This window comes from Mercenaria mercenaria, chromosome 5, assembly GCF_021730395.1.
Source record: "Mercenaria mercenaria strain notata chromosome 5, MADL_Memer_1, whole genome shotgun sequence".
Classification (NCBI taxonomy): Eukaryota; Metazoa; Mollusca; class Bivalvia; order Venerida; family Veneridae; genus Mercenaria; species Mercenaria mercenaria.
Genome location: NC_069365.1, coordinates 27302983 through 27328099, shown reverse-complemented (window position 1 = coordinate 27328099; position 25117 = coordinate 27302983). Strand labels below are relative to the sequence as shown.

The 25117-nt window shown below is 37.4% G+C and overlaps 1 protein-coding gene across 1 annotated transcript; it reads left to right on the top strand.

The window, feature by feature from the left end:
• The first annotated feature begins 5372 nt into the window (after positions 1 to 5372).
• Positions 5373 to 22267, top strand: LOC123558839 (microsomal glutathione S-transferase 2-like). Its single transcript, XM_045350687.2, has 5 exons — positions 5373 to 5543; positions 6133 to 6232; positions 11721 to 11791; positions 13481 to 13562; positions 16988 to 22267. The coding sequence occupies exons 1-5, from the start codon at positions 5474 to 5476 to the stop codon at positions 17124 to 17126; spliced, it is 462 nt and encodes a 153-aa protein (XP_045206622.2). The 5' UTR covers positions 5373 to 5473; the 3' UTR covers positions 17127 to 22267.
• The last annotated feature ends 2850 nt before the right edge of the window (positions 22268 to 25117 follow it).

Sequence of the window (25117 nt, the reverse complement as noted above, 5' to 3'; positions counted from 1 at the left end):
GAGAAGGGACAGAATATGACAGAGACCAACTGTGAGCAGAGACAGTATATGATCAGACACCAACTGTGAGAAGAGGCAGCATATGACCAGAGACCAACTGTGAGCAGAGACAGAATATGACCAGAGACCAACTGTGAGCAGAGACAGTATATGATCAGACACCAACTGTGAGAAGAGACAGCATATGACCAGAGCCCAACTGTGAGCAGAGACAGCATATGACCAGAGACCAACTATGAGCAAAGACAGCATATGACCAGAGACCAACTGTGAGAAGAGACAGCATATGACCAGAGACCAATTGTGAGCAGAATCAGCATCATCCATGATGACCAGAGACCAACTGTGAGCAGCGACAGCATATGACTGAAGACCAACTGTGAGCAGAGACAGCATATGACCAGAGACCAACTGTGAGCTGAGACAGCATACGACCAGAGACCAACTATGAGCAGAGACAGCATATGACAGAGACCGACTGTGAGCAGAGTCAACATATGACCAGAGACCAACTGTTAGCAGGTATATATAAGAAAAAAGTAACAAAGGGCCAATTGTGATAAGAGACAGCATATGACCAGAGACCAACTGTGAGCAGAATCAGCATCATCCATGATGACCAGAGACCAACTGTGAGCAGCGACAGCATATGACTGAAGACCAACTGTGAGCAGAGACAGCATATGACCAGAGACCAGCTGTGAGCTGAGACAGCATACGACCAGAGACCAACTATGAGCAGAGACAGCATATGACAGAGACCGACTGTGAGCAGAGTCAACATATGACCAGAGACCAACTGTTAGCAGGTATATATAAGAAAAAAGTAACAAAGGGCCATAACTGGTGGAGCAAATCCAAATTTCTTCCTGCACAACTAGGCATCGGTAGTAGTAATCCCTGAAAGTTTGAATCAATTCCGTCCATTAATGAATGAGGAGTTGCGGTCACAAAAATGTTGCACGGACGCACGCACGGACGGCTGTCATTACCATATTCTCCTCCGATGCCTATCGGCGGGGAATGATTATATTGTAAGTGAACCTTAGATGGGTTAGGGTTAGGGTTAGGGTTAGGGGGTCGTTATTCTATAGGGGGTCACAATTCTATGTGAGGGTCATTTTTCTACGTGTGGGGAGTCATGGTATTATGACCCCCGGTCATTATATTATGACCGGGGAGTCACTATTCTATATAAAATAATGACCGGTGGGTCATAATACTATGACCGGGGGTCATTATTCTATGGGGGTCAGTTTACAACGTTACACCTGTAACAATGTATTTGTTAATGGTCGGTTAAAAAGCTCATCAGAGCTTATGTTTCATATGTTTGTGTCTTGCCGACTTGAAATAAAACTTATTGTATTGTATTGTATTGTATTGTACACCGGCTTTTAAATTAATTCCAGACTGCAATCGTTGCTTCTAAGAAGTGTCTGCATTACATTGAACTGACAGGCATTTTGTAAGAGTTAGTCCCCTTTATTTCCACTACGCCATTTGCATTTATGATAGTCTTGCCACAGGAGTAAGTAGATATCTACTTTTTTAAAGTTTTAAATCAATCAAAATATGACATAAATCTACTTGGCAATATACAGCTACTTACTTATATGTTAGAGGCGTAATTTGAGACCATATAAATCATTTGACGAAGTGTGTTTTAAAAACTAACTGGTATACGCCCACGTCTACGGACCAAAACACGTTACAAAACGCGTTATATAAGGTGTAAGACACCAGCCACCACATTTTGGTTTTTGATTAAAAGATGAAAATAATGCTTTTGAACTCTTATATGTGTATGAATGACGAATCAATTGTGGTTTTGAACACAAAATCTACTGATAAATCTTTATGGGGTGTTGAAATCGTGTCCTAGATTTTGACATACATGTAACAACATTTTCAGGTGTGTCAACAGCTACGTACATTTTTTCTGCTACATGCATTTGGTTTATTTTAATACAACTTATATATTCATCCATTACAAAGGGACATTTTTTCTCTTCTTTTAAATTTAGCTCACCAGAGCATGAAGTGCTCAAGGTGAGCTATTGTGACCGGTCGTTGTCCAGCTTTGTTCATCTGTCAACATTTGCCTTGTTAGACTAGAGGCCACAGTTATGACCCAGTCTTTATGAAACTTGGTCAGAATATTTGTCTTGATGATCTCTAGGTCTAGTTTGAAATTGGGCCATGTGGGGCCAAAGATCAAAGAAAAATCTTGTTAACACTCTAGAGCCTACATTTATGACCCTCTCTTCACCAAACTTGGTCAGAATGTTTGGCCATGTGGGGCCAAAGATCAAAGGGAAAATCTTGTTAACAGTCTAGAGGCTACATTTATGACCGTATCTTCACGAAACTTGGTCAGAATGTTTATCTTGATGACCTCTAGGCCAACTTCGAATCTGGGTCATGTGGGGTCAAAAACTAGGTCATCCGGTCAAATCAATGGAAAAGCTTGTCTATAGGCTACATTTATGACCTTATCTTCATGAAACTTGATCAGAACGTTTATCCTCATAATCTTTAGGCCAAGAACTAGGTCACTAGGCTAGATCCAAGGAAAATCTTGTCAACACTGTAGAGACCACATTTTAAGTTTGAAACTCATGAGAATTGGTCTGAATGTCTTAGTGACCTCTAGGTCAAGTTCGAATCTTGGTCATATGGCGTCAAAAACTAGGTCACCCGGTCAAATTAAAGGAAAAGCTTGTGAACACTCTAGAGGCCAAATTTATGACCCTATCTTCCTGAAACTTGGTCAGAAAGTTTATCTTAATGATCTTTAGGCCAAGTTTGAATCTGGGTCATGTGGGATCAAAAATTATGTCACTAGGTCAAATCAAAGGAAAATCTTGTTACGGAAACGTGAGAATTTGCTGTTTTTACTACTTTTTACGATGAACATCGAAAAGTGTTGTCACGCTTTTACTCCAGGTAAACTGTCTCGATTATAAATATCTATATTTTGAAGTCATTATTCACTACTTCAGCTATAGCTCTATTGGTTACGACGACAGGAAAATGTCTTTATTGCCGCGGCGGTCCGGGGTTCGATTCCCGACGCGGTCATCTTTTTTTCTTGATTTGGAATTTTTAAAATATTTTAGAAACAAAAATTCATATTCTAATGTTCATAATATGACCAAAATTTCAATTTGAAAGAAAGATTATTTTTTAGCCAAATCTGGAGGCATGCTGCTTTAGGCGTGAAACTCATGAGAATTGGTCAGAATGTTTGTCTTGATGAAATCTAGGTAAATTTGGAAAGTGGGTCATCTGGGGTCAAAAACTAGGTTACCAGGTCAAATCAAAGAAAAACTGTGTGTGCAGTAGGGGCTACATTTTTCAATGGATATTCATGAAATTTGATCAGAATGATCTTTTTGATGAAATGAAGGTCAGGTTCGAATATGGATCATCTGGGGCCAAAAACTAGGTTACCTGGTGAAATCAAAGACAAACCTTGTGTATGCAATAGGGGCTGTATTTTTCATCTGATGTGCATGAAACTTAGCCAGAATGTTTGTCTCCATGAAAACTCGTAGGGGTTTTAATCTGGGTCTTGTGGGTCAAAAACTAGGTCACCAGGTCAAATCAAAGTAAAAGCTTCTTTACACTCTAGAGGCCACATTTTTAGCTCAATGCCCAGTTGAGTTATTTTGATTGCTCGATGTCCGGCGTCTGTCGTCTGTCTGTCTGTCTGTCGTCTGTCCGGCAACATTTAGGTTGTGTATGCGATAGAGGCTGTATTTTTCAACTGATCTTCATGAAATTTTGTCAGGATGATAACCTTGATGAAATCTAGGCCAAGTTCGAAAATGGGGCATCTTGGGTCAAAAACTAGGGCACTAGGTCAAATCAAAGAAAAACTTTGTGTATGCAATAGAGGCTGTATTTTTTAACTGATCTTCATGAAATTTTGTCAGAATGATAATCTTGATGAAGTCTAGGCTAAATTCGAAAATGTGTCATCCTGGGTCAAAAACTAGGTCACTAGATCAAATCAAAGAAAAATCTTGTGTATGCGATAGAGGCTGTATTTTTCAATTGATCTTCATGAAACTTTGTCAGAATGTTTATCTCCTTTTAAACTCTGACGAGTTTCAAACTGGGTCGTAGTGAAAAACTGGGTCACTAGGTCAAACATGTTTACGCTGTTATAGTGTGATACTCTGGTGAGCGACCTAGGGCCAATTTGGTTCTCTTGTTTCAGTGGGATTATGGAGCTATTTACTATATAAATTAAATTTTAACCCCACCCCATTTAGTTGCTACATAGGGTTGCGTTTTGCAAACATCAGTGAACTTTTTAAGTAAATTTTCAAGTGCGTATGTACTATACTGGAAATGTTTGACAAAGAAATGTTCCCTGACCATGCATTTGTATACTATTCATACCGTCTATAACTGGGGCTGGCTGATGGTTTTTGCATGTTTCAAAGCTGGTAGAGTGCTACTTCTCTGTTATTGAGGGCAGCCTTTCGTTGGGGAGGTTTGTACATCCCGTTACAGAACTTTGAGATCATGAACAGATTGTATGAAACTGAGTCTGCTGCTGTTTTAGCTTGGTTGGTCCTATACTTCTTAAGGACCTTTTACAGATTTTATGATATACTGAATTGTTCAGTCGTTTTGCTTGTGTAACAGATATTTTGCCCTTTTCATTTGAAAGACAGTGTAAGACTCCAAGTAACATAATTATGGAAAAACCATTTAATATATTTTGTCGAACAATTATTTAATTCCTGGAATATAGAATAACTTGTTATTTCAAATAAACTTTACAGAAAATTTTCCTATTTGCTTCAGAACTACAGTGTTTAAACAAAATTTCCAAATAATTTGGACTTTTTTTTAATTTCACAAAAGGATAGTTTTCTGTCTCGTTTTCTTAAATGCATGCATGCATGGTTGCTGCACAAGTTATGTGTGTGAGAAGTTTTCCTTCATTTGATTTTTATATCTTACCGGAAAGCGAATTCAAGTCATTCGGTCAGAAGATATTTCGTCTTTCATATTGAGTAAATGTCTCAATTCTGGCAAAGTCTCTGACCTGTTCATAACTTCAGCTGTTCAATATTTAATTCATAGAGGATATCAAATGAGCCGTGCCATGAGAAAACCAACATAGTGGGTTTGCGACCAGCATGGATCCAGACCAGCCTGCGCATCCGCGCAGTCTGGTCAGGCTCCATGCTGTTCGCTTTTAAAGCCTATTGGAATTGGAGAAACTGTTAGCGAACAGCATGGATCCTGACCAGACTGCGCGGATGCACAGGCTGGTCTGGATCCATGCTGGTCGCAAACCCACTATGTTGGTTTTCTCATGGCACGGCTCAAATATCTAGAGCTTTATTTTATTTTCTCCATTTTCTAGCTGGCCTGTCCAAACCCTGTGTCCGTGTGAACTGACACTGTGACAGCAACAAAACTAGGACTTAGAAACCTAGGGTGAAAGATGACTGTGATCAGTGTAGTGGATCAAATTTTGACAGGGACAGTGGCAGTTTTACATGCCAGGCAACTTGGTAAAGTATTTTTCTGATAAGTTCATACATGCTTTAAATGACAAAGTCAGTTACTTTTATTTGTGTGTTACTGACATCTTATTTGGTAACAACAAATTCTATAGTCACATTTCTGAGATATTGCTGTTTGTAGTTTAAGAAAATATTTTCTAGTTCATTAGAAATCTTACTTTGTTTTTTTCTAAAACGTAATTTGCTGTAAAGAAGTCTATTTTTTTTTAAATTTTCATTATAATGAAATACTTATTGAAAATTTTGTTATTAATGATTTATTGCTATACTTTAAGTGATTTAATTAACTTCAGTGAATTGTGAAGAAGTATTACAGAAAGAAGGTATAATTTCAAATGGTCAAGATACTTCTAAATATACTTTTATCATGTAAATGATAATGTCACATGCCATATTAATCCAGAACTCTGAACCCAAATACATTCTGAATATAAGCTTAGCAAGTTAGAGAAATAGACAGTTAATTTATGTTTTTATTCATTGTCAAGTTTCTTATTTACTGAGGATTTTCTACATTTAAAGTTAGTATTTTAAAAATAAACATTTTAGTGAATTGTGTGCATTGGATATGTTTAAGGTCAGACATCTGCAAAGGTTGGAGCTTTGAGGAGAAAGCACAAAATAGCTCCACCACGGACAGACGGTCCTGATGAGTTTATACGAGCGTTAAGAGCACAGTAAGTTAACATAATATACAATAACATTCACATCAGCATTTTGTTAAATTAAGGCTAGTTTCAATGCCGTTTTAAGCTAGGCTATTTTTCATTTAGTCGACCATTTGCATATTCCCATTCTTTGGCGCCTCTTCTCACATCTACGTCCTAATTTAGGCAAGATTTTGTGTGTAAGGTGGTATCTGATTATGGTAACCACTTGCAGGAATGAATCATGTGATGATTTGATTTGTAGTTTACAGGTTTCGTAATGCTTTTTTGCATTTTTAGCTCACCAGAGCCAAAAGCTCAGGGTGAGTTATTAGGATCAGTCACCGTCCGGCGTCCGTAAACTTTTACTTTAAATGACATCTTCTCATAAACCGCTAGGCCAATTTCATCCAAACTTCACAGGAATGTTCCTTGGGTGAAGCTCTACAAAAATTATTCAAAGAATTAAATTCCATGCAGAACTCTGGTTGCCATGGCAACAGAAAGGAAAAACTTTAAAAAAATCGTCTTCTCAAAAACCAGAAGCCCTAGAGCTTAGATATTTGGCGTGAAGCATTGCCTAGTGGACCTCTACCAAGTTTGTTCAAATCATGACCCCGGGGTCAAAATTGACCCCGCCCCAGGGGTCACTTGATTTTACATAGGAAAATCTTAAAAAGATCTTCTTCCCAAAAACCAGAAGCCCTAGAGCTTAGATATTTTACATGTAGCATTGCCTAGTGGACCTCTACCAAGTTTGTTCAAATCATGACCCCGGGATCAAAATTGACCCCGCCCCAGGGGTCACTTGATTTTACATAGGAAAATCTTAAAAAATTCTTCTTCTCAAAAACCAGAAGCCCTAGACCTCTACTAAAGTTGTTCAAATCATGACCCCGGGGTCAGAACTGACCCCGCCCCAGGGGCCACTTGATTTTACATGGGAAAATCTTTAAAAAATTTCTAAAAATAAACCAGAAGGCCTAGAGCTTAGATATTTCACATGTAGCATTGCCTAGTGGACCTCTACAAAATTTGTTCAAACCATGACCCCAGGGGTCAAAATTGACCCCGCCCCAGGGGTCACTTGATTTTACATAGGAAAATCTTCAAAAATTTTCTAAAAATAAACCAGAAGGCCTAGAGCTTAGATATTTCACATGTAGCATTGCCTAGTGGACCTCTACAAAATTTGTTCAAATCAGGACCCCCAGGGTCAAAATTGACCCCGCCCAAGGGGTCACTTGATTTTACATAGCAAAATCTTAAATTTTTTTCTAAAAATAAACATGAAGGCCTAGAGCTTAGATATTTCATGTGTTGCATTGCCTAGTAGACTTCTACAAAATTTGTTCAAATCAAGACCCACGGGGTCAAAATTGACCCCGCCCCATGGGGTTACTTGATTGTATATAGGAAAATCTTCAAAAATTTTCTCAAAATAAACCAGAAGGCCTAGAGCTTTGATATTTGAATGTAGAATTGCCTAGTGGACCTCTACAAAATTTGTACAAATCAGGACCCCCAGGGTCAAAATTGACCCCGCCGCAGGGGTCACTTGATTTTACATAGGAAAATCTTCAAAAAATTTCTAAAAATAAACCAGAAGGCCTAGGTCTGAGATATTAGACGTGTAGCATTGCCTAGTAGATTTCTACAAAATTTATTCAAATCATGACCCCCAGGGTCAAATTGAGCCCGCCCCATGAGGTTACTTGATTGTACATAGAAAAATCTTCAAAAAATATTTAAAAATAAACCAGAAGGCCTACAGCTTAGATATTTCACATGTAGCATTGCCAAGTGGACCTGTACAAAATTTTTTCAAATCATGACCCCCGAGGTCAAAATTGACCCCACCCAAGGGGTCACTTGATTTTACATAGGAAAATCTTCAAAAATTCTCTAAAAATAAACCAGAAGGCCTAGATCTTAGATATTTGACATGTAGCATTGCCTAGTAGACTTCCACAAAAAAGTTTCAAATCATGACCCCTGGGGTCAAATTGACCCCGCCCCATTGGGTTACTTGATTGTACATAGAAAAATCTTCAATAAAAATAAACCAGAAGGCCTAGAGCTTAGATATTTGACATGTAGCATTGCCTAGTGGACCTCTACAGAAGTTGTTCAAATCTTGACCCCCCCCCAGGGTCAAATTGACCCAGCCCCAGGGGTTACTTGATTGTACATAGGAAAATCTTCATAAATTTGCTAAAAATAAACCAGAAGGCCTAGATCTTAGATATTTGATTACATTGCCTAGTAGACTTCTACAGACTTTGTTCAAATCATGACCCCCGGGGTAAAATTTGCCCCGCCTCAGGGTTACTTGATTGTACATCAGAAAATGTTCCAAAAAATTTCTAAAAATCATCAGTTTGACATTTGAAACATGTAGCTCATATTACTCTGGTGAGCAATCCAGGGTCATCATGACCCTCTTGTTACAAAATGTGTCCCTTTTTAGCACACTGTGCTCAAGGTGAGCTTTTGTGATCGCCCTGTGTCCATCGTCCGTCCATCGTCGTCAACAATTTGACTGTTAACACTAGAGGTCACAATTTTGGCCTAATCTTAATGAAACATGGTCAGAATGTTACCCTCAGTAAAATCTTGGAAGAATTCGATATTGGGTCATATGGGTTCAAAAACTAGGTCACCAGGTCAATTCAAAGGAAAAGCTTGTTAACACTCTAGAGGTTACAATTTTGGCCCAATCTTAATGAAACTTGGTCAGAATGTTACCCTCAATAAAATCTTGGACGAGTTAGATATTGGGTTATCTAGGATCAAAAACTAGGTCACCAGGTCAAATCAAAGGAAAAGCTTGTTAACACTCTAGAGGTCACAATTTTGGCCCAATCGCAATGAAACTTGATCAGAATGTTACCCTCAATGAAATCTTGGATAAGTTTGATATTGGGTCATCTAGGGTCAAAAACTAAGTCACCAGGTCAAATCAAAGGAAAAGCTTGTTAACACTCTAGAGGTCACAATTTTGGCCCAATCTTAATGAAACTTGGTCAGAATGTTACCCTCAATAAAATCTTGGACGAGTTTGATATTGGGTCATCTGGGATGAAAAACTAGGTCACCAGGTCAAATCAAAGGAAAAGCTTGTTAACACTGTAGAGGCTATATTTATGACTGTTTCTTCATGAATCTTGGTCAGAATGTTACTCATGATGATCTCAAAGTCCAATTTGAATCTGGGTCATGTAGGATCAAAAACTAGGTCACAAGGTCAAATCAAAGGAAAAACCAGTTAACACTCTAGAGGCCACATTTATGACCATATATCTTAATGAAACTTGGTCAGAATGTTAATCTTGATGATCTATAGGTCAAGATTAAATCTGGGTCAGTTAGGGTCAACAACTAGGTCACCGGGTCAAATCAAAGGAAAAGCTTGTTAACACTCTCTGTATCTTCATGAAACTTATTCAGAATGTTAATCTTGATGATCTTTAGGTCAAGTTTGAATCTGGGTCATGTGGGGTCAAAAACTAGGTCACTGGGTCAAATCAGAGGAAAATTTTGTTAACACTTTTAACTATCTTGATGATCTTTAGGTCAATAGGTCAGGTGAGCGATACAGGGCCTTCATGGCCCTCATGTTCTACTTAGCAGCTTTTGTTCAAGATGTTGTATGTATATTGGTATCTTCTTAACCACTATTGTAAATGAACTGAAACTTCAACACATGCAGTGCATTGGTTCAGCAACTTCATAGTTTTCATTTTTACAAAAGTTGTGCCCCTTTGTTGACTTTAATAGCAAAATTTTGTTATTTTCAGCTCACCTGAGCCAAAGGCTTATGGTGAGCTATTGTGACCGCTCAGTGTCCGGCGTCCATCATCCATCCGTCAACATTTCCTAAAAAAATCTTCTTCTTGAAAACCACTAGGCAGAATTACACCAAACTTCACAGGAATGATCCTTGGGTGGCCTCCTTTCAAAATTATTCAAAGAATTTAATTCCATGCAGAACTCTGGTTGCCATGGCAACCGAAAGGAAAAACTTTAAAAATCTTCTTGTATAAAACCACATGGCCTAGGGCTTTGATATTTGGTATGTTGCATCATCTAGTGGTCCTCTACCAAGATTGTTCAAATTATCCCCCTAGGGTCAAATATGGCCCTGCCCTGTGGGGTCACATGGTTTATATAGTTATATAGGGAAATCTTTGAAAATCTTCTTGTACAAAACCACATGGCCTAGGGCTTTGATATTTGGTATGTAGCATCATCTAGTGGTCCTCTACCAAGATTTTTCAAATTATCCCCCTAGGGTCAAATATGGCCCTGCCCCGGGGGTTGCAAGTTTTACATAGACTTATATAGGAAAAAAAGTTTAAAAATCTTCTTGTCTGAAACCACAACTCTTAGACCTTTGATATTTGGTTTGTAGCATTGTCTTATGGTCCTCAACCAAAATTGTTCAAATTGTACCCCTGGGGTGAAAAGAGGCCCTGCCCTGGGGGTCCCAAGTTTTATATAGACTTATATAGGAAAAAGCTTTAAAAATCTTCTTGTCAGAAATCATACGACCTAGGCTTTTGATATTTGGTATGATGCATTGTCTAGTAGTCCTCTACCAAAATTATTCAAATTATGCCCCTGGGTTTAAAAGAAGCCCCGTCCTGCGGTCACTTAGTTATTATGTGAGTTGGGGGCCTCCGTGGCCGAGTGGTTAGGTCGCTGACTTCAAATCACTTGCCCCTCACCGATGTGGGTTCGAGCCTCACTCAGGGTGTTGAATTCTTCATGTGAGGAAGCTATCCAGCTGGCTTACGGAAGGTCGGTGGTTCTACCCGGGTACCCGCTCGTGATGAAATAATGCACGGAGGGGCACCTGGGGTTTTCCTCCACCATCAAAGCTGGAAAGTCGCCATATGACCTATAATTGTGTCGGTGCGACGTTAAACCCAACAAAATAAATAAATATTATGTGAGTTATATAGGAAAAATACTTAAAAAATCATCTGATCCTATTTCCAAGACTATTTAATTATAATAACCTGATGACCCCAAGTAATATGATGTCACTTGATTGTGACCTTGACCTACTGACCTACTTACTTGTTTTTTAAGATACAGCCTTGAAATTTTGATGACTTACACAGTTTTGCACACAAATCGTAAAACTGAATTTCATTGACCATGAATGTTACCTACTGACTTTCTTAATATTTTATCATCAGTTTGACATTTGAAACATGTAGCTCATATTACTCAGGTGAGCGATTCAGGGTCATCATGACCCTCTTGTTTATGTTAGCTGATAAGATAATCACTTGTGGGAATGGATTGAAACTATACATGATTGTTCACTGAAATGAATGGACCGGCAGTGATCAGATTTCACAAAAGTTGTCCTTTTTGAATTTATTCTGTTATGATTATTAGGGACAAGGCTTTTGAATAATCGAGCATTGCTGTTATCTGACAGTTCTTGTTCTAACATAACATCATTCCAGTTAGTTACATGCTCTCTATCTATCACACCCCACAGACAAAACAGTCTTGAGTTTGGAGTGACCTTCGAAATAGTGTTGTGGTTAGCCGGGATATTTGGACACCAAGGTAAGGTATATATATATATACATAAGTATAGTTAAATAAAAACATCTTTACTTTTAATGATACAGGTATTTATATCTCAGGGATCGTTTTACACAGAACCTGCATTATTCACTGCAACGTGGCAGTTATAAAAAAAACCATCAATGTTGTTGGATTATGTGATGAACTTGGAAGATTTTCGAGAAAAATAATTAAAAATGTCAGGAGTTAAGATTCTAAATTTTAAATCCAAAAGTTAAAAAAATATATAACACTTACATAATAATAATAACAAGCAAATTCGATGAATCGGAATCCCCCGCCGAAAGGGTCAGAGTTGAGGAACGGCAAAAAAATATATCCTGCAAAAAGTTAAGAATGTTACCAAGAAGCAAATCATTTCATTAGTCAAATCAAATTAAAAGAAAATGAATGGTTTGTTTGGGTGTGGGGGGGGGGGATGAGGATACAACAGTTTACATGTTGATTATAAATATTGGTAGAAAACGAAAAATGAAAAAAAAAAAAAAAAATGGGGGGTGGGGGGGTGGGTGGGGGGTGAGAGGGAGGGGGTGACCAATGTGGGAGGGGGGTGACCAATGTAAGGTGGTGACCAGGTGTAGGTACACAACATCACATGTTTATAATAAATGTGCATGGAAAAGAATGGAAGAAGTTAAATGAAATTCTTCCAATTGGTTGGTTTGTTATGTACAGATCTGTGGATTTTTAAACAATTAAAGGGCAATAACTAAATGGAAAATTGACCAATCGAAAAAAACTTGAAGGGCATCGTCGCAGTATCTTGGTTCATGTCTATTTCAAGTTTGATGAAATTCTACCTGCTAGTTACTGAGAAATGGCTGCAGACGGACATTTTTCATTAAATCAAGGGCAATAACTCCGAGGGAAATTGATCTATCAAAAAAAAAACTTGACGGGCATCAGCGCAGTATCTTGGTTCATGTCTATTTCAAATTTGATGAAATTCTACCTGTTAGTTACTGAGAAATGGCTGCAGACAGACATTTTTTATTAAATCAAGGGCAATAACTCTGAGGGAAATTGACCAATCAAAAAAAAAACTTGACGGGCATCATCGCAGTATGTTGGTTCATGTTTATTTCAAGTTTCATGAAATTCTACCAAGTAGTTACTGAGAAATGGCTGCGGACGGACGGACGGACTGACGGACAACGCCATTTCAATACCCCCCTCCCGATTTCATCGGCAGTATTTTCAGTACGTAATATGTTGTCTACTAGAACAAAGAAGTAAAAATACATGTGAGCCGTGCCATGAGAAAACCAACATAGTGCATTTGCGACCAGCATGGATCCAGACCAGCCTGCACATATGCTAAGGATCCATGCTGTTCGCTAACGGTTTCTCTAATTGCAATAGGCTTTGAAAGCGAACAGCATGGATCTGCGCAGTCTGGTCTGGATCCATGCTGGTCGCAGAGCCACCATGTTGGTTTTTTCATGGTGCGGATTTATAGCTCTTTGACTAGAAGCTTTAAAGCTAGTTGTTGTTGTTGCATATGTTGTGTCATTTGAATTTTGAAAATCTTAAGTTTTGATGCACATGATTTAGTTTTTGCCTTTTCATGATCGCTTAAAAATGCTGACTTGTTACTCTTAAATTTACAAAATGTATATTTATTATACCTGAATATAATAATACTGCGTTTTGTTGATATATTCTCAGTTCCGGCATCAATATTTGGTGCAATGTATATCTATTCCCGGGAACAATACATCAACGGATATATAGAAGATGCTGAAAAGCGGTTAGTTATACTTTGATAAAGTCTAGTTTAATACAAAGACCTATCTGTCTCCACCAGTTTGGCAAGTAATATATAGTATGATACAAGTGAATGAATATGTCTTCTTCTCCTGTCACAAAGAATCACTTGGTAGAGTGATTATAAAGATATTAACTTGGTTGTGCTTACGCCATTATACTACGGTATAACTGGTTATTTCTGCGATATTTTGTGGGTCTCTTCCAGCTGCAAAAATTAAATTCGCATGTATTTCGTAGTTTCATATAATGGATTGACCCGTTTGTTGCCTCTTTTTACCTGTGTACTTTAAATTACTTAATCAATACACGTATCCCGCTAGTAGCCCCTCGCGTAACTTTTATCGATAAAGATTTGTAACACTAGCAGTAAAGTACAAAAGAATTTATAAGTTAACCGTGTACAATCAATTTTAGCCAGTTTGGTGTTTGCGATAGTTCAGGCAAGATTTGTAAATTAATGGCTCTGCTGAAATACCTTGTTAGAAAGGGCTTGCCGGATCCCAACGAGCCCTTGTCTGATAGCTTGTCGCCATGGGAAATATATGACTGCAATGTGTTTTTAACTATATTTTATGCATGAAATAAATTTTAAACCTTGTAACTTGTACCTCACTATACAGAGCCATGTCCCAAACATTAAAGCAACTCTCCATGGATAAACGCAGAAATTAAATTAACCTCTCTACAGAAATTCGCAGAAATTAAAATCGTAGAAATTAGTATACCTATTTTCATGCCCAAAACGCAAAAATTTGCACCCACAGAAATAACCAGTTATACGGTATCAGCTTTGTTCTGGACTTTGTCTAGTTCTTGCTTCTCATGGATAGACTTCATCATCATAATTCTATTCAGTCACAGGGCAAACAAAAGAGACCAGATCATTACTAAGATGCGGCAATCTAACATATTTAAGGTTACATTTACTACCAATTTTCATACGCCCGTCGCTGAAAGAGTGAGGCGTATTATGAGAACACCCGTGGCAGGCGGTCGGCTGCCAAAACATGTCCGCTCTCAAGTAGAACAGTTTTCATCCGATCTTCTCCAAATTGGCTGACAATGTTTATGGGCATAATATTTTGACCAAGTTCGATAACCACCCAAATTACCCCAGGCACTCCCTGGATTATGGCCCTTGAGTTACTCGAAAAAAACTGAATTTAGCCTTGACACCACTTTAAGTCGAACAGTTTTCATCTGATCTTCACCAAACTTGATGACAATGTTTGTGGGCATAATATCTCGGCCAAGATTGATAACCACCGAAATTGCCATAGGCATTTTTGGATTATGGCCCTTGAATTACTCGAAAAACTGCGAATTTAGCCTTGTCCGCTGTCTATGTCGAACAGTTTTCATCCCATCTTCACCAAATTTGCTGACAATGTTTCTGGGCATAATATCTCGGCCATGTTTGATTACCATCCAAATTGCCATAGGCACTCTTGGATAATAGCCCTTGAATTAGGCGGGGCATAAAAAGGTCCATCCGTTGGAAAACACAGAATGCAACCAAACAAACTAGAAAATGCTTTTGTAAAAAAGCGCATGTCTCCCCCAATGCAAAGTCCTATAGGCAAGAAGTCAATAGGGGTCAGGAGCGAAAGTCAAAGAGACACTGATGGTTGGCTGCAATAAGGATCATCTACTTGTCATGTCCAGTCATCCCGCTAAATTTCAACACTCTTGGCCTAGTGGTTCTCAAGTCACTGTTCAGGCTCCTGTGACCTTGACCTTTGATCAAGTGACCTCAAAATAAATAGGGGTCATCTACTCTGCATGTCCAATCATCCTATTAGGTTTCAACATTGTAGGTAAAGTGGTTCTCAAGTTATTTCAAAAAAATGATTTTACATGAACAGGCCACTGTGACCTTGATCTTTAATAGACTGACCCCAAAATCAATAGGGGTCATCTACTCTGCATGTTCAATCATCCTATGAAGTTTCAACATTCTGGGTCAAGTGGTTCTCAAGTTATTGATCGGAACTGGTTATCAATGTTCAGGCCTCTATGACCTTGACCTTTAACGGAGTGACCCCAAAAACAATAGGGGTCATTTACTCTGCATGAACAATCATCCTATGAAGTTTCAACATTCTGGGTCGAGAGGTTCTCAAGTTATTGATTGGAAATGGTTTTCCATGTTCAGGCCCCTGTGGCCTTGACCTTTAACAGAGTGACCCTAAAATCGTTAGGGGTCATCTACTCTGCATGACCAATCATCCTATGAAGTTTCATCATTCTGGGTCAAGTGGTTCTCAAGTTACTGACCGGAAATGGTTTTACAGTAAAAAGGATCATCAGATGTTGGAATATTTGAAAAGTCTCTAAAAGAAGCCGTTCCAGACGAAACCTAGAAATTGGTATCAGCTCTGACTGTCTGAATAGCTACCTCAGCAGTTTTTATTTAACGGTAAAGAAAACAAAATGGAGAAGATTATGAATGGCAGTGGACGGGTGGTCAGCATCCAAAACATGTCTGCTCTATAATTCTATATTTTCGTAGGATCTTCACCAAACTTGCTGACAATGTTTGTGAGCATTACATCTCGGCCAATTTCGATAACCAGCCAAATTGTACCAGGCACTCTTTGATTATAGTCCTTGAATTACTCGAAACCTAGAAATTGGTATCAGCTCTGACTGTCTGAATAGCTACCTCAGCAGTTTTTATTTAACGGTAAAGAAAACAAAATGAAGAAGATTATGAATGGCAGCGGATGGGTGGTCAGCATCGAAAACATGTCTGCTCTATAATTCAGTTTTCGTAGGATCTTCACCAAACTTGCTGACAATGTTTGTGAGCATTACATCTCGGCTTATTTCGATAACCAGCCAAATTGTACCAGGCACTCTTTGATTATAGTCCTGGAATTACTCGAAAAATGGGAAATTTAGCCTTGTCGCACTTTTAAGACGAACAGTTTTCATCCTATCTTCACCAAACTTGCTGATAATGTTTGTGGGCACAATATCTCAGCCAAGTGTTATTACCACCCAAATCGCCAAATGGCTGTTGTAGGGAGGTTGCACCATATACTTTTTTTAATGATGATACGCAGAAAAAACAACATTCAATGAATTACGTATATTACATATGAAGTGAAATAAACATAGAATAAAAAGGTTATTTAAGGTCTAACTTGTTCTGTATAATATATATTTGCACTCATACCAAGCTGGGAAAAACTAGAAAAGGCAGGAATACAATACATTCTGTGTACTCGTCCAAATATATCTCCGTATTGTACAGAACAATGTTAAATAACCTAATAGTATCACATGGAATTCAGACGGGCTAGTTTAATCTGCTTTTTATTACAATTGTCTTAGATGCTTCTAATTTTCAACATGCATTTAAAATTGTATTTGTCACAAATATTTTATCATCCTTTTCAGAATTAAACCATTCTGGATGGGTATCTGGGCTTTGAAGGGTCTTATTGCAGCAGTAGCAATACTGGGTCTTACCAATACAGCACTTACCCACTATGCCGGAATTAACCTTCCCAACATGCTGAAAGAGAAGCTCTTCTAGACAAACAGCAATACTTTCACATCATTTATATTTGTCTATAGAAACAAAACTTTTTTTTTTTACATTTGTATATAAACAAAACATTTATTAACATTTGTACATCAATGATACATTTTTCAACAATACATATATTTATATTTGTGTATTACAAAGCATTTTATTATAATGCAGATTGTTAGTGAATGTTTTAAACATTATTTGATAAGCAATTATTATATTAAAGCTTTTTTTAGCTCACTTGTCACAAAGTGACAAGGTGAGCTTTTGTGATCGGGCAGTGTCGTCGTCCGTCGTCCGTCCGTGCGTCCGTAAACTTTTCCTTGTGACATCTCTAGAGGTCACATTTTTCATGGGATCTTTATGAAAATGGGTCAGAATGTTCATCTTGGTAAATTCTAGGTCAAGTTTGAAACTGGGTCACGTGCCATCTAAAACTAGGTCAGTAGGTCTAAAAATAGAAAAACCTTGTGACCTCTCTAGAGGCCATAATTTTCAATGGATCTTCATGAAAATTGGTCAGAATGTTCACCTTGATGATATCTAGGTCAAGTTCGAAACTGGGTCACATGCGGTTCAAAACTAGGTCAGTAGGTCTAAAAATAGAAAAACCTTGTGACCTCTCTAGAGGCCATATATTTCATAAAATCTTCATGAAAATTGGTCAGAATGTTCACCTTGATGATATCTAGGTCAAGTTCGAAACTGGGTCATGTGCGTTCAAAAACTAGGTCAGTAGGTCTAAAAATAGAAAAACATTGTGACCTTTCTAGAGGCCATATATTTCACAAGATCTTCATGAAAATTGGTCAGAACGTTCACCTTGATGATATCTAGGTCAAGTTCGAAACTGGGTCACGTGCCGTCAAAAACTAGGTCAGTAGGTCAAATAATAGAAAAACCTTGTGACCTCCCTAAAGGCTATATTTTTCATGGGATCTGTATGAAAGTTGGTCTGAATGTTCATCTTGATGATATCTAGGTCAAGTTTGAAACTGAGTCACGTGCGTTAAAAAACTAGGTCAGTAGGTCTAAAAATAGAAAAACCTTGTGACCTTTCTAGAGGCCATACATTTCATGCAATCTTCATGAAAATTGGTCAGAATGTTCACCTTGATGATATGTAGGTCAAGTTCGAAACTGGGTCACGTGCCATCAAAAACTAGGTCAGTAGGTCAAATAATAGAAAAACCTTGTGACCTATCTAGAGGCCATATTTTCCATGGGACCTGTATGAAAGTTGGTCTGAATGTTCATCTTGATGATATATAGGTCAAGTTCGAAAGTGGGTCACGTGCCATCAAAAGCTAGGTCAGTAGGTCAAATAATAGAAAAACCTTGTGACCTCTCTGAAGGCCATATTTTTAGCTCGACTATTCAAAGAATAGTCTAGCTATTCTACTCACCCTGGCGTCGGCGTCGGCGTCACACCTTGGTTAAGTTTTTGCATGCAAGTGCATACAGCCATCAATTAAAGGCATAAAGCTTTGAAACTTATTTTTTCTGTTTCTAGGTCAATTACCAACCTCTCTGGGTCAAGTCCCATAACTCTGACATGTATTTTGAGCAAATTATGCCCCCTTTTGGACTTAGAAAATTTTGGTTAAAGTTTTACATGCAAGTTGCTATCTCCAAAACTAATAGTATACCAATTATTTTCATATATGTGGCTGGAAAACACCCACGTAGGCATTTCGTGAAGATGAAAGTTTTATGTGTTATATGTGAAGTATATGATATAAGTAGTTCATTGATGCCGGTAGTCACAATTCTAAGGTCAAATTAAGGTCAAGAAATTAGGTCAAAGGTCATTAAGTGCAGTGTTTACTAATTTCACTTATATGGCATCATATCTTCGCCATTTTGATGAAATAAGTGAGCAAAATTGGTATTTGATTGAAGCCGATGTATTTAACTATGAAATAAAATCACTTTATGCAAATTAGCTCATTTGCATATTAACTAATATTAATGAAAGCGACAAACTCATACAAAATTACGATAAAAATTGGCATGTATGTACAGCTGTACAATATTTATTGTTTTATATATAATTTTCATGATTTTATAAACAGAAAGGTAACAAATGATATGTGGGATACTCATTTAATAAACGCAACTGTATATCACCATCATATGTGTTTTATGTGTAGATACTGCTAGAAGTTGGTGGGTTGAGCTGACTTCTGACCAACAGTTATCTGAAGAAAGAATAATTCTGTAGTTGTTTTCACAAAAGCAAGGCAATTCTTTTACATTAGGTACATATCTGCCAGTTATTTCAAACTGTGAACCTATGTCACACAGCCAATATGGCTGCCATTTTTTTCAAAATAGCTACCAAAACAACCACCAAAGTATGCATATATATGAGCGTTTACAGAAGTTTTAATGTAATTTATAGCAATATTAAGATTGATAAATACAATTGATAATAAGACCATATGCCATGTAGGCAACCTCAGATAACTAAAATGGCGCTCATTTTTCAAAATGGCTGCCAAATGTCAATATGTTAAGGTTTCTTTGCATACATTATAGAGTTTACATAGTTGTTTTATGTAGTTTAGCATAGTATTGTGATTGAAAAACATTACTATTTTAAATCAGGTTGACACCATCTCAGACAACCAATAAGACAGCCACTTTTCACAATGGCCGTCAAGAAGTCAGTATGTTCAGTTTTTCCAATATACTGGAAAATGTTTACAGACAGAATAGCCTAAATTGGTATCAATAGTATACTTGGTATAATAACGACTTGGCACTAAATGTATCTAGTGGTAAAGAGAAGGCAAACATGTATATCTTTGGCATATCGGCAGGCAAACTTGGCTTTTCATACATGCCACTATGGATATTCTTAGGATACAGACAGGCAAACTGTGTATAAGTGATATATAGTCAGGTCATTTTTGGTATCATTTGTTTACAGACACGCTATCCGAGCCTAATATTGATGCCGCTATCGGTCATGTACAGGTCATGTGTATACAGAAAGGCCCTTTCTCGGTATGCATATCCTGTGCATACAGACAGGTCATATTGGCTACACATGTATACATACTGACAAATACTGGTATACTGAATACACAGACAGGCAATTCTGGGTATTCTGGACATACAGAAGGGCCAACCGAGTTTCCTTGCAACTCATGATATTCTGGGTATACAGGCAAGGCATTCTGGCTTTACTGTTGTATATAAAGGCTACTAAGGGTATCTTTGATTTACATACACACCATTCTGGGTATCTTGGGTATATAGAAATGCCATCACGGCTATACATTCAGGTCAGTTTGGATGGCATTGGTATACAGACAGGTTACCTATGTATCCACGGTATATAGCCATGCCACTCTGTGTGGCCTGGATATACAAACATGTCATCGTGGCCATATATACTGGCCATTACGGATATCCCGGTTTTACATAATAAGCCTTTCTGGGTAAAAAACTGGGTATACAGACAGACCATCGTTGCTATACACTAGGCCAGTATATGCGTTGAGTATGCTCGGTATATAGACAGGTCACCTGAGTGCTTCCTAGGTGGGCCACCTTGAGTATCCTGGGTATACAAACAGACCATCCTGACCGTTTACTTAATGTCACCACTATGAATATCCTGGGTATAAATACATGCCACCGGTGTACTGTGTACCCTAGGTATAAAGGCAGTTCTATCTGGGTATCCTTGGTATACTGTCAGGTCTTCTTGGCTATAAATACAGGCCACTATTGGATCCTGGGTACCGCTATTTGTAAACTTGCTATACATAAAGACCACTCTGGGTATACTGGGTATATATAGGTCTTCCTGGTTATATAAACAGAAAACTATGGGTATCTTAGGTGTACAAACACCTCTCGTGGTTTCCATTGTATACATACAGGCTATCTGGGCTATATATGTATGCCAATACGGATATCCTTGATATACAGAAAGACTGGCAATGTATCCAAGGTAGACAGGTCACTCTGGGTAATATGGATATACATACAGGTCAGGGTATCGATACATACAGATACATTTTGAGTGGCCGTGGCATAAAAAGAGGCAACTATCGGTACCTTAGGTATAGATGCAGGACATTTTAGCTATCTTGGTTATACAGACTGACAGCATGTGTATCCTGTGAATACAGACAGACCATCATAGCTATACATATATGCCAGTTATATACATACTAAGTACGCTTCACAACTCTGCATCGATCGCGTAAAATAATGGATCTAAGTTTGCATGCATACAAAGGATATTACGGGTGACATGTATGACTGTATTCCTATAATACCTAAAGAAACATGTCATATACTAATGTGGATTGCAAGACGAAATGTGGCAGTTCAATGTGCAAATGCTACCGATCCAACCAGGTTTGCATGTTTGAATGTGCATGCGAGGCTATTTACATACCAACTGTAGAAATGTACAAGGCAACAAGTACAATAAAGTTATGGCATTTTTATAACAATGTCCTCTGGTATTGTGTATAGAGAAAAGACTAGGAGCAAGATTGAACTGTGTAAACTATGTTGTGCAGTATTTGTATAAGTGTTAAATACTAATTATATATATTCTTAATGCATGGAATATTTACAAGCTTTACTTGGACATTTATAAAACTGATAAAATTCTTATCAATGGTTACAGATATATGTGTACTAAATGAATGTTTTTAAATGCATATTTGATACATTTCAATTAATATTCATGAGTATACAAATGAGCTGAAAAACTCTTAATTAATATTTATGAAGAACATTATTCCAAATTCCAAATATCTTACTATCTGAAAATATGATTTATATTTGAGAAATATAGATATTGTCAGTTTTTTAATATTTGTTTTTTTTTAATGATTAATATACCCCACCAACTTTTGACAGTATTTACTCTTGCAAACAATAAATAATGCTACAAACAGATATATATTTATATAAAGTAATGTTTCAAATGTAATACTGCTTATTTTTGTCCATTTATAAACACAAATAGTGAAGATTTGATCTTTGTATTATTTGAAAATAACATTTTTATTGAATTATCTGCCCAATTTTTAAGTTTTCATGAATATTCATAAGTATGTAAATGAGAAAATATTTGATTAAGTGTTTGTAAATAAATGTACAAAGCCCTAGCTTTATTTTGATACCATTGTTGTTATTCTAAACCAATGAATGACCAAGATACAAGGTATTTTATGTGACACACATAAAAATATGCACCGAATGACCTTTGACCTTGTTTATTTCATTACTAAGGGTCTCTCAAACGTGACTACCGGGCAAGTCTTTCTTGTGGCACCTAGTAGATAACGTTTAACATGGTAGTCGTCCATCTTCAGAGAATGCCTATGCAAGTCACAATTTTGAAAATTCTAGGTATACTATAATGCAGATATTGATTTGAAACTTCAACTGTGTCTTCGGGGTTATAAAACTAGTTGATAGCAGCAAGTCTCATAACTCTGACTTTCATTTTGGCCAAATTATGCCCCCTTTTGGATTCTGGTTAAAGTTTTGCGTGCAAGTACATACAGCTATTTCTAAAAGGCATATAGATTTGAAACTTACTTTTTCTTTTTCTAGATCAATTACCAACCTCACTGGGTCAAGACCCATAACTCTGACATGTTTTTTGAGCAAATTATGCCCCCTTTTAGACTTAAAAAATTTTGGTTAAAGTTTTACATGCAAGTTATTATCTCCAAAACTAATGCAGATATTGATTTGAAACTTCACATGTGTCTTCGGGGTTATAAAACTAGTTGATAGCAGCAAGTCCCATAACTCTGACCTTCATTTTGGCCAAATTATGCCCCCTTTTGGACTTAGCAAATTCTGGTTAAAGTTTTGCGTGCAAGTACATACAGCTATTTCTAAAAGGCATATAGATTTGAAACTTATTTTTTCTTTTTCTAGATCAATTACTAACATCACTGGATCAAGTCCTATAACTCTTGCATGTATTTTGGGCAAATTATGCCCCCTTTTGGACTTTGAAAATTCTGGTTAAAGTTTTACATGCAAGTTTCTATCTCCAAAACTAATGCAGATATTGAATTGAAACTTCACATGTGCCTTCGGGGTTATAAAACTAGTTGATAGCAGCAAGTCCCATAACTCATATGCATTTTGGTCAAATTATTCCCCCTTTTGAACTTAAAACTCTTTTGATATTTAACCTTTTTGGGTAATATTTTCCTGCTTCTGGGACAATATTTCGAATAGTCGAGCTTGGCTGTCTTACGGACAGCTCTTGTTCAATGGATCATCATGAAAGTTGGTCTGAATGTTCATCTTGATGATATCTAGATCAAGTTCGAAACAGGGTCATGTGCGGTCAAAAACTAGGTCAGTAGGTCTAAAAATAGAAAAACCTTGTGACCTCTCTAGAGGCCATACTTGTGAATGGATCTCCATAAAAATTGGTCAGAATGTTCATCTTGATGATATCTAGGTCAAGTTCGAAAGTGGGTCACTTGGCTTCAAAAAGTAGATCAGTAGGTAAGATAATGAAAAAACGTTGTGACCTCTCTAGAGGCCATATTTTTCATGGGATCTGTATGAAAGTTGATTTGAATGTTTATCTTGATGATATCTAGGTCAAGTTTGAAACTGGGTCAACTGCGATCAAAAACTAGGTCAGTAGGTCTTGAAATAGAAAAACCTTGTGACCTCTCTAGAGGCCATACCCTTGAATGGATCTTCATGAAAATTGGTCAGAATGTTCACCTTGATGATATCTAGGTCAAGTTTGAAACTGGGTTACGTTCCTTAAAAAACAAGGTCAATAGGTCAAATAATAGAAAAACCTTGTGACCTCTTTAGAGACCATATTTTTCAATGAATCTTCAGGAAAATTGGTCAGAATTTTTATCTTGATAATATCTAGGTCAAGTTCAAAACTTGGTCACATGAGCTCAAAAAGTAGGTCACTATGTCAAGTAATAGAAAAAACGACGTCATACTCAAAACTGGATCATGTGGGAAGAAGTGAGCGATTCAGGACCATCATGGTCCTCTTGTTACAGACTGGGGTCATGATGGTAAACAAGTATGCAAAATATGAAAGCAATATCTCAATGGACTTTGAAAATATTTGGGATGGTACGCAAACTTTAACATTTATTCTAAGTTGAAAAGAGGCCATAATTCAGTCAAAATGCTTGACAGAGTTGCCTCCTCCTTTTTAGCTCACCTGTCACAAAGATGAAAATGGGTCAGAATGTTCACCTTGATGATATCTAGGTCAAGTTTGAAACTGGGTCACATGCCATCAAAAACTAGGTCAGTAGGTCAAATAATAATAAAAAAAACCTTGTGACCTCTCTAGAGGCCATACTTTTCACGGGATCTGTATGAAAGTTGGTCTGAATGTTCATCTTGATGATATCTAGGTCAAGTTTGAAACTGGGTCAACTGCGGTCAAAAACTAGGTCAGTAGGTCTAAAATTAGAAAATTCTTTTGACTTCTCTAGAGGCCATATTTTTCAATAGATCTTCATGAAAATTGGTCTGAATGTTCACCTTGATGATATCTAGGTCAATTTCGAAACTGGGTCACATGCTATCAAAATCTAGGCCAGTATATATAAAAATAGAAAAACCTTGTGACCTCTCTAGAGGCCATATTTTTCATGAGATCTTCATGAAAATAAGTGAGAATGTTCACCTTGATGATATCTAGATAAAGTTCAAAACAGGGTCACGTACCTTCAAAAACTAGGTCAATAGGTTAAATAATAGAAAAACCTTGTGACCTCTCTAGAGGCTATATTTTTCAATGAATCTTCAGGAAAATTGGTCAGAATTTTTATCTTGATAATATCTAGGTCAAGTTCAAAACTGGGTCACATGAGCTGAAAAACTAGGTCCATATGTGAAATAATAGAAAAAACGACGTCATACTCAAAACTAGGTCATGTGGGAACAGGTGAGCGATTCAGGACCATCATGGTCCTCTTGTTACAGACTGGGGTCATGAT